The 10,792-nt window shown below is 45.0% G+C and overlaps 1 protein-coding gene across 1 annotated transcript in view; it reads left to right on the forward strand.

Annotated features, from left to right (window-relative positions):
• Positions 1-7,731, forward strand: part of LRRC7 (leucine rich repeat containing 7) — a 108,428-nt gene extending 100,697 nt beyond the window's left edge. Inside the window, exons 24-25 of the mRNA XM_050900856.1 lie at positions 1,242-1,316; positions 7,624-7,731. Of these exons, the coding sequence (XP_050756813.1) occupies positions 1,242-1,316; positions 7,624-7,731 (183 nt within the window). The remainder of the gene's footprint in view (positions 1-1,241; positions 1,317-7,623) is intronic.
• The last annotated feature ends 3,061 nt before the right edge of the window (positions 7,732-10,792 follow it).

Below are 10,792 nucleotides of genomic sequence, written 5' to 3' on the forward strand. Positions count from 1 at the left end.
TGTGTTCTTACTCTGAAACATTGCTTCCCACACCGTTAAATCAGATTTATTATCTTTTAAATATCACAGAAGCGGTAAGAGGGTGATACTGTCTCCCATCATACATGCCAGTCGTTTGTGATGGTTTCAAGTCACACATACGGTCGTACTCTGTCTGTAAGATGAAATCAGTGGGGATGGCAGTGAGCACCCTTCTGCACAGTGATACACCTCTGCCCTGACACGCTGATGCTGCTGTGATGAAAGGACAGGAAAAGCAGTAAAACGCACAGAAGCAATCAGTCGTTTTGAATGGCAGACTTGTGTCACAAGTTAATGGCACGTGGATGAAATAGAAGCAGCCCATCGCTCTGCGCCCGAGGAGCTCAGGTTTTTATAAGGTTAACAGAAATACTGGACAGTACCTTGCTCCAGAAGGCTATAAAATCCCTCAAGGACGCATGATGATACCAAGCAGGAAAGTTCTCTGGTGTCTCTGGGAGCATCGTAAATGGCTCAAATCTAGCCTCTGCTCAGTTCTGGAGTCTGCTTCAAGGTATTCACCCTCGGCAGCGGGGTGAGCACGGCAGAGAAAGTGAGACTGAGGGTACAGCAGTACAGGGCTGCATGAGCTGTATGGGAAATACTTCAAATGTGTTCGTCATCTAGGAACTCAGTCTTTGATTCTGGGTTTTATTAACATATTTTACTGAAATTCTGAAAACAAATCTAAAAATACCCTTTATTACTTGATAATTTTTCCCCTTTCAAAGTCATTCACTGCTCAGACACTGGATTAAGTGACAGTCCTACAGACCATTGTACTGAATATCCCAAGGGCTGAATATCAAGACTGCTTTTTAGAAATTTTTTTAAAGTTTTTTTTTTCCCTAGAGGAAGTAAACAAAGATTACTGTATGGATTATTATTCTAATAAATGAATGCTTGCTCCATTTTAATTATCCTCCTGATAACCCTGTTACTCTTGCCCCGTTCATACTGGACATTATTTTGTGACGTGGAATCTTAGTTTCAAATGACCCACAGTTATATTTGTATCAGGTGATAACTAGCTGAAGGTCACGGAGGGCTGCTACAAACCTGTACTAGTGTTTGATTACAAACAGATTTTAAAAAGTCTTTAGTGTTTAGACCATTGCCAGAGTATATAAAGCCCCCAGACACCAGTTAGGGAGACACCTGTATTTTGGGAACTAGTTCTTGGTGATAGCATCCTAACCTCTGTTACTTCTGACTTATAGGGTATCTTTGTTACTAGGGTTCAGCCTGACGGACCAGCATCCAGCCTGCTCCAGCCTGGCGATAAGATCCTCCAGGTATGGACGGATTTAACTGCTTTGTAACTGAACTGAGTCTTTGCTTCTTAGAAGTACAATGATACTGGTTTCGGTACAAGTTAACTGCTAGTTTTGTTATTATGGTACTTTAATATTGATTTATAACAGTGTTACTCGCAGTGCTTTTGAAAGCTGGTCTCAGAAGGAAGGAATAAAGCCGTTTGAAAACAAACTGAGGATGTGGAAAAGAGGCACTGGGGTGTGCTGTCCGACAGCCCCCCTGCCACTGGCGGGGAGCTGAATTGAACCCGGGGAGCTCAGTGAGAGCAGAGGGACCATAGCACAGCAAGGAGCCGGACTGGCCCTCGTTTTGCCTGGCAGCTTCTGCTCTCTCCCCAGGGATACTGAATAAGGCACATGGATGCCAGGGCCAGCCTTCTGGGAGGGAACGGCACTGCAGGAAAGGGTTAATGCTTACAATCTGTCACAGGAATGATCCAGGTGACACAATTTAAACTCTAAAATAAAAATAATCCTTACATCATATCCGGCTTTTCCACACTAACAGCGCAAGAAGGTGCAGGGAGAAAGGAGCTTTACAGGCAGTTTCACAAGCATAAGCGTATGACAAAGCAAGACATGTTTATAATTTTCACCTTTGCAGCTGATGTGACACTGGCGTAAGAAGCTATATAGGCACTTTTTTTGACAGAATTGTGGCTGGCAATATTTTTGCCTGTCCTTTGCGGCCTCAGCATTTTTGCATGCACTCGCATGAAAAACAGCCGCTACTGGATCCACCACTGGACCCTGGAAGCCTCTGCGTAACTTACAGAGAAATCTCAGCTTTTTGTATTCTTTTTTGTTTCTGTAACAAATATTTTCTGTATTCCAGTGACCTTTTTAAATATAGAAAGACAGGCTATTCCTGAACACACCTTTCAAAAATTCCTCATTCACAGAAAATAACGGCTGTCCATGTAGAACAGGGTTTTCTACCATGTCCTGCAAGGTTGTTTCTTTTTTTTAAGCCTGGGAAATGTGTTACCACTGGCAGCAAATAGTATTACTTTTGAGAGAGTCATTATAATTGTCTGAAAGGCTTCTAACAGGTTTTAAAGCCATTCACACTGATCAAGGGTAAGAGGTTAACTGTGTTTTAATTGGTTATATGAAGGAAGTCAGCAAACCAAGGATGTTTCAAACATCTTTGGTAGCCTCTCTCCTCCTGCCTCCCTCTCTCCTTCACTCCCCCCTGCCCCTCCTACCCAGCATGGGCACTGCAGTAGTTACCAGCTCTGAAGTCTATAATAGGCAACTCATGTTTAATTGCTAGTATGTTCAAAAAACAGTGAAATAAAGAAAACAGCGAAGCTAAATGAAGTACAAAATTAGCTAGAGATACTTAGAATAATCAAGGCGCTATATTGAAAGCTGAGCTTAGTGACAGAAACAAAAATAGGTAAAATATGTTAAAAAGTAACAGCAAAATAAGGTGAGAAGGTTGCCTGTGGGGGAAGCAGTGGGCATATGCCGTGGGAGTCGTCTGAATGGAGTCGTGCGAGGGCTGTATTGTTCTGTGCAGGGACAGGTCTGTTGCGTGTGTGTACCTAGCATGTCTTCATCAAAGATGTACACTTTCAACCTGCATTTATTTTATAGCTATTGTTATGTCAAATGGTTTCTCCTGATGGGCACAGGCCATCAGGAGCTGGGATTTCTCATGTTTCAGCATGTGTTCCTGAAGTAGGAGCATTTATGTGTATTTATATAATCACATTTAAGGTACTGCTGCATTTTTTGGGGGTAGCAAATTTCACTCTCTTAATTTATTCATCGCTTGCGTTGATGAAGTTTGACTTCGCACTCGGTCATTCTCGTAGGATTGTGGATCGGTCTCAGCAGAGTTTCTCATGTTTGTCACTGTCAGTACATCATTTCAAATTCTCTGGCAAGAACATTTTCCCTTATTTGCAGTTACTTCTACCCATGCGTAATACCTGTTACCAGGTGTTGATTTATATTGTGGCAAGTAAAAGGGCGGTCATTAATCTCACGAAGCAATTAACAGAGAAAAAACCATAACTGTGATGAAGGATATTTTACTTCTCAAATATAAGCAATGCCTTTAGCTAAAAGTATCCAGCTCCCTAGGCAGTAAGAACTTGAAATTATTAATACTCACTGGCATCACTTCACCTCCACCACCATTTTCCACTATTAGCATCACCCCTGTTTGCATTTATCTGATGAGACAGTCCCCTGCCAGAGACTGGGGCTCTATAACACCAGTTGCTGTGTAGAAGGAGGTTCCTCTTCACCCATAATCTCTCTTCTTTGGCATCTGTAGCTATCTGCGCCACTTGTTGTCTTCCACACATGCACTGGGTGTGACACCAGCTTCTGCTGGGACTCCGAGGGAGGAACCATCTTCCTGTGTTTCCTCAGTCTCAGCCCACTCCGTCCTCACGCTCTCTGCCCCGTGATCTGCTTTTAGCATCATCTAAATCTTTGTGCTCCCGGCTCTCCCTCCCGTCATGTCTGTCTGACACTTTCCCCCCAGCGTTACTGGCTGGCGCCTTTACGTATTACCACGGCAGGTAACCCCAGTGTCACCGTTACTGGAGCACCTCGGTCTCTGTGCCCCTGCTGTGCTCCCATGCAGTGAATTCAGTTTACTCAAGACGATACACAGGAAGATATTACCAGACCAAGGCTCCAAGGGGAAATGTTTTAAACATTTCCATGGAAGAATTTGCTTAGCAGGATGTTTTCAGGAGAAGCAGTAATGTTTCTGTCACGCATTTATGTGTCTCCCCAAGCGGTTTTGGTAAAAGAGGGAGGGGAGATTTAAAAATTAAAAGGCTTGACATTCCCTGGGTGGACTTACCCAGCTCGCGGAGAAACTGTCATTCTTAAACACGGTTTTGCCCGATGCCTGTTTTTGATAGAAGGGTGTGTGTGTGTCTTCTGCAGTGAACAAATTCTGGTCCTTACAAGTCCAGAAGCCCACGGCCCCACTGGGATCCTGGGGGGAGCAAAATTGTTGTATCTTTCCTTTCTGTATCATAAGCTCTTAAGTTATTTATTTGATAAGTAAGAATGATTTTTCTGTTATAAAATTAGCAGCAGTTTTAGTAGATGACTTATAAGGAGGAACACAGTTGTACGGCTGCTAAGTCTGTCAGCAAGGAGAGAGCAGCTCCATCAGCCGTGTTGTACAATTTTGCTGCCATATGTTAAAGGCTGCCCTTCAGTTCTAAGAAATCTTGTTTTGGTGGCTCCATGATTCAGCTAAAACCCATTCTTTCTGTCTAATAATTAGAACTAAATAATAACTCAATGTGTAAATATATATACGGATTTCATAGCATATTTTGTGGGGAACGTGAGCCCACAGCAGGAATGAAAGAAGTAGATTCCAATTATCATTTATTTATATGTTAAATAACAAATCCCTCTGGTTGTGGCCTGCTTAGATATTTTTGGATGTGTATCTCCTACAGCCCTCTTCCACTGAGAAACTTTTCTTGTAGAGAAGAGGTTTCTCTGCTAGCTAGAGCTGAACTTGCACAACGTTTTCCTGTACCCCTCACTGCGCAGCTCGAAAATGAGAAGGGCAGTAGGCAGAGCTGGCCTGCTCTCAGGTTTGTTTGCAGGTTCTTTTATTTTATTTTTTTTTCCGAATGAGCAATACAGATCCCAGTGAGCTGTCTGGTGAATAAACTGAAACTTCTTCATTTTCCCTCTGAATTACATCAGAGTCTGAGCTGACCTCAAACTGAATGCCAAATGCCTGCCTAATTTTGGCACATCATAAGCGAATGTCTTTGAAACTTTTCCGGCCTGAAATTTGTATTCCTGTTTCTCAGAGCAAATGTATTTTATGGCATTAAGCTGAATAAAAGTGAGCTACTTTTCACTGTTGCTGGGATGCTGCCTTTTCTCTCTGCTCTGCGCCTGCCCGCTGCCATTCCTGTGCAGTTGTCCGCGCTAGAGCTCGCAGCAGCTGATGCCTTTGAACAGAAACCTTCAAATGCCAAGAAAGCACCGTCGCACTCATGGGCTTCCTGCTTCTGTAGAGATGTGTGCGCTGCACTTCTTTTAATTATCATTCTGGGCTGGGCATCCTTTAATACAGCGAGAGGGCATGGGGTGTCCTTTCTGCAAGAGCCTGGTCCAGGGGGAGGATCTTAACTTCTGCGAGGAGACGACCAGCAGTGGGCACGGGTGAGCTGGGGAGACGTGAGCACCCTGGGGGGCTCTGGCAGCCACTTCGTGCTGCTTGTCCAATACCTCAGCCGTGCTGACTGCTGGTAAGGGGTGGCTCTTGAAGTCTGTCTTCCATATATAATGTGGCGTAGTATGGTTTTGTTGTGGCCAAGAAGATTTCCATGTATAATGGTCTGGATCTTAGAATCATAGAATGGTTTGGGTTGGAAGGGACCTTCAAGATCATCTGGTTCCAACCCCCCTGCCATGGGCAGGGACACCTTCCACTACACCAGGCTGCTCAAAGCCCCATCCAACCCGGCCTTGAACACTGCCAGGGATGGGGCATCCACAGCCTCTCTGGGCAACCTGTGCCAGTGCCTCACCACCCTCACAGTGAAGAACTTCTTCCTTACAGCCAATCTAAATCTCCCCTCTTTCCGTTTAAAGCCATTAGCCCTTGTCCTGTCACTACCTGCCCTTGTACAAAGTCCCTCTCCGGCTTTCCTGTAGGCCCCTTTAGGTACTGGAAGGCTGCTGGAAGGTCTCCCCGGAGCCTTCTCTTCTCCAGGCTGAACAACCCCAACTCCCTCAGCCTGTCTTCATAGGAGAGGTGCTCCAGCCCTCTGATCGTCTTCGTGTCCTCCTCTGGACCCGCTCCAACAGGTCCACGTCCTTCTTATGTTGGGGGCCCCAGAGCTGAACGCAGTACTGCAGGTGGGCTCTCACCAGAGCGGAGTAGAGGGGCAGAATCCCCTCCCTCGACCTGCTGGCCACGCTGCTTTTGATGCAGCCCAGGATGTGGTTGGCTTTCTGGGCTGCGAGCGCACGTTGCTGGGTCATGTTGAGCTTCTCGTCAACCAACACCCCCAAGTGCTTCTCCGCAGGGCTGCTCTCAATCCACTCATCGCCCAGCCTGTATTTGTGCTTGGGATTGCCCCAACCCATGTGCAGGACCTCGCACTTACGGATATGTGCAACAGATGTCTGGTAGTTCTTCTCCGGGGCTATAATTTCACAGCAGTGGTACTTTATTAACCAAAGCACGAAGGCTTCGCTAACCTATTTTTAAATGTTAGTTAAAAAATATATATATGTATTTTGTTAAAGAAGTGCAGCGTGTTTTTAGGATTGCTATAAGCTAGAGAGACCAGATTCTGCCAGGGACAGCCCTACAGCCTGTCTCTCGATTACCTTCTCAGCCCCGGCGGCCTCCATAACCCCTGCGTAGCGCCAGTCCCAGCTGTACACCCGCACCTTCCCGGACGTGGTCTCGCTGTGCCTTTAGCAATGGGCTCCACGGGTGAAGGACAGCGGAGGCTCCTGCTGGTGTCTTTGGGGAGGGAAGGGGGAGCTTTGGACCCGCTGAGCATTTACCCAGCTGTGCGCAGGCCCTGCAGTAGGGCCACGGTTGTCTGAGGAGTGAGCTGGCTCCTGGGGAGTAGTCTTGAGGCTTTCACGGGTGGCTAAATGGCAGGTGTCTGCAGCGAGCCTCATCTTTGTTGGGTACCTGATCACCTTCACGGGCTGGCTTTATTCTGCAGAACGGTGGATCTTCTACTTTGGCTTATAGATCACACTCAGTAAACCGTTGGTAATTATGTTTAAAATTTGACTATTTTAAATAGCGTTGCAACAGACACGTTCTAGAAAGATTTAAGTAGCACAAAAGCGGAACAGTTTATTCAGTAAGTTTTTCCCTTTTTGTATATGCAGTATGCCTGCATCTGATCTGAGCCGGAGCCTCCTTTGTAGTCAGCAATGCATTCTGACAGCATTAACTTTCTTTGGTCTTCACAACGTTTGGAAGTCTTACATCCCAGAGTTATTGTTTCTTCAGAAAATATGCGGAATATCATAGAGTCGCAGAATAATTTCAGTTGGAAAGGACCCCCGGAGGCCATCTAGTCCTGCCCCTGCTCGAAGCAGGGGGGTGCAGTACCTGTCCAACGGAGGAAGAGAGAAATGTGTTCTCTCAGCGGTACAGTCAGACGCCTCTTTGCGGGAAACCGTTACATGACGATGATTTATTTTAGCCTTGTTTTTAATTTTCGTATATCCCTTTGCTCCCCCAAAACGAAGACGCTAAATAGAATCTCATTTGATTTCTCTTCTTCTTGTTTTTGTGTTACAGGCAAATGGACACAGTTTTGTACATATGGAACATGAGAAAGCTGTATTACTACTGAAGAGTTTCCAGAATACAGTAGACCTAGTTATTCAACGTGAGCTTACTGTCTAAATATTTTTTTATAAATAGTAAATATGTCTAGCCAGATCTAATGTTCAAACAGATTTATACATAGGAAACAAATTTTTGCCAATTGCTGGACCAATGGCAAACAGTAGTGCCAAATGTATCATAGTATATGTTAGTACCAATCATCTTGAAAAAAAATATATTAACTATATAAATATATTGTTCATGTGGCTATGTATTAGTTTTAATTGTCAGCCTCTGGCTGTGCATTGGTGCGTTTTTTTAATCAAGTTACTTCTTAAAGTCAATTTCATATGATTTCAAAACACAGAAGCACATACAAATTCTTTAGGAATTCTGCTGTCCATCAGAAACACTGCCTCAAAGTTGTATATGCCTTTATAAAGATAAAATATATTAACCTGTACTTCCCATGAAATATTTCTATCATGTCACATACAAAAAATATAGAGAAAAAATATTTTCATAAACACCTCAAAGAAAGTATATATTAAATTAAATTTAATAATGTTCATTTATTTTCAATGCAAAGATATTATATGCCTTATGAAAATACCTGTACATATGCAGTGTGTATAGCTGGCTCCATATTAATTAGTCAAAATGTCACTATACAGGGTGAGATACTTAATAAATTATACTGTCAACTCTGGGACCTAGATATAAATAACCTACATGAGAAGTGGTTAACTTCCTTTTGTTTGACACCGTTAGTTGATTCCATGTGAACACACTCAATGGACGAACAGTGAGTTTAGACAGGTATGGTTCATAAACAGAAGGAGGTTGCGATGGGTGGCAGTAAAACTTCCTTTGTTGCTGCTAATTTTATTATTTAACTTTTTAATTTCAAATTATAGGCCCTTCACTTACATTCCCCACTCCCCCAGTCTTACCTTGTTCTGTATTTTCACTCCGGTCCAGGCCGTGCTAGCCCCTGCTCGCTATATTCACTATCGGTGAGGCTTTAACCTTTAAACAATCCTTTATTTGAGTCATAGTCTCTTTAAAATGCACGGGAGCAGATTTCGTCTAAGATGCGATGCATCGCAGGGGGAGCAGCGAGCGACACCGAGCGAGCCCGGGGAAAAGCTTTCCCGCGGAGGTGCGCAGTGTGAAAACCCTTCAGCTCAAAGTCCTGGTGCTGTTCCCAACAGAGAATACCGGCAGCACAGGACTTCGCAAAACTGCCGTTGGCTCAGCAGTTCGGGTGTCCGTCGTGTTTGTAACTGACAGCAAGACGGAAAAACGTAAGAGAACCTCCCACCAGAGTTTTTTCAGGGGATCCGGTTTCCATTGACCTGAACGACACCGGTGGCAATGGACCGCAGGGAGAGCCGGAACCTGCTCCGGCAGGGCCAGCTCGCTCACACCTTTTCCAGCTGGATTAGAAACACCCTGGAAAAGCCAAGTCAGAGAGGAGCGTAGCTGTAGCACAAGGGCATGGCCAGGAACATTTTGCTTTTCTGCTTGCAAGAGCCTCTAGAAATTCTTAAACCTTTCCTCTCTTCCCGTCAAGCGCACGCTGGCTGAGGTAATTACACTTCAAATTAAACTAAACTTCAAAAGACGACACTGCCGTTCGGTATAATGCCCTGTCTGCTATACGGACCTAGTATTCCTCCCACAGAGGTATAAATACCGTTTGTGGAGCCCTGCTGCAGTCCTGTGTACAGTAAGCGGAAGGCCTGAGCTACGAAAGGTGCCGTCAGCGTTCCCGTTAGCCGATGTGTCCCTGACATCACGGAAACGCACCAGTACCGGGCGTTCCTGCCCAGGCAAGCGCAGGTGTGCGAGGGCTTTACGCCAGGCTCGAGGCAGACCGGACCAAATCGTGGGAGAGAAGTCTGCGGAGGGCAGCAAACGCCTAGCAGTCGCTTCAGCTTCGGGCGCTGGGAGAGGGTGGTGTTACAAAGACCGCCTGTGCACATAGGAGAGATCAAGTACCCCGTATATAAAAATTAAATTACAAATCAGTCAGTAAGTAGGTACGGTAGGAACTATCCCCTAATGTTATTATGAAGCACCAGCTTTTTAATTGTTTGGATTTTTTTTTCCTTTTTTTTTTTTGCCGGTTTTTTTTTGGCCTATACGGCAGCTGTGGAGAAGTGGCGCCCAGGCGGGCTGTGGCACTGAAGCCAGCGTGCTGGGGCACGGCAGCGCTGCCGCCCTGGGCTCGGCTCCACTGAGGGACAGCGTCTTCCGCAGTCGTTTGGGAAGTGACGCTTCCACGTTTGCGTGTAAGTTGTTTGCATCTCCCTTCTCCTCCTCAATCAACAGGAACGATTCAGTTTAGTAGTATAAATATTAATGAAACATAAATTCCCAGCTGACCGAGCAGGTTCCCTCATCACGTGAATTTTACCTTATCCAAGCAAGCATTCCTACTGGAAGAGCTTCTGTACCGCCGGAGTGGCAACGCACCACCAGATGCCACAGTGAGCCGTAGCTGGTGCGAATCCTAAAATTTACAATTTGAATAAATGATTTGATGATATTCAGAACATAAATTTAAATAATTAGTACTTTTCAGTAAATTAAAATCTTGATACCACAAGCTGAAAAAGCTTGCTGCATTCACAAGATTTGGTTTTGGATCGTTATTTGCTCCATTGTTTCAGCTTTCAGTTTTCTATCATCACGTGGATGTAATTTCATAACGTGCCACCAAATCACACAGGCTCTGGCAGAGCCCATCTAAAACCTTCCTAACATTCGTGGCATTTCAGAGGCCTAAATTCCCATTCTCAAGTCCTCATTGCCCTTTAAAAAAAGAAATGAGGGTTTATTCAGCGTCACGTTCAGAAAACTGTAGACACCTACGTAGCTTTTAGTTAATTACGTTGAATGGGAATTAGGTCCCTTTACAGACGTTTATGCACCTAAATTCCTCTGTGGAGCTGCCTTTGTCTTTTCATGCGGAAAATCACTCTTCCGAATGCGACCACCCACGCGCCCACGCGGCGAAGCAGCGTACACCGGCGCGTCTGCTCTCACACACCCCGTAGGCATTTCGTGACAGCACAGCTCCCCAGCTCAGAAATCCTTCCTGGGACTCTGCTTCCGGCAGGAAAAGGCAGTA

The sequence above is a fragment of the Gymnogyps californianus genome, chromosome 8 (genome assembly GCF_018139145.2).
Source record: "Gymnogyps californianus isolate 813 chromosome 8, ASM1813914v2, whole genome shotgun sequence".
NCBI classification, from domain to species: domain Eukaryota; kingdom Metazoa; phylum Chordata; class Aves; order Accipitriformes; family Cathartidae; genus Gymnogyps; species Gymnogyps californianus.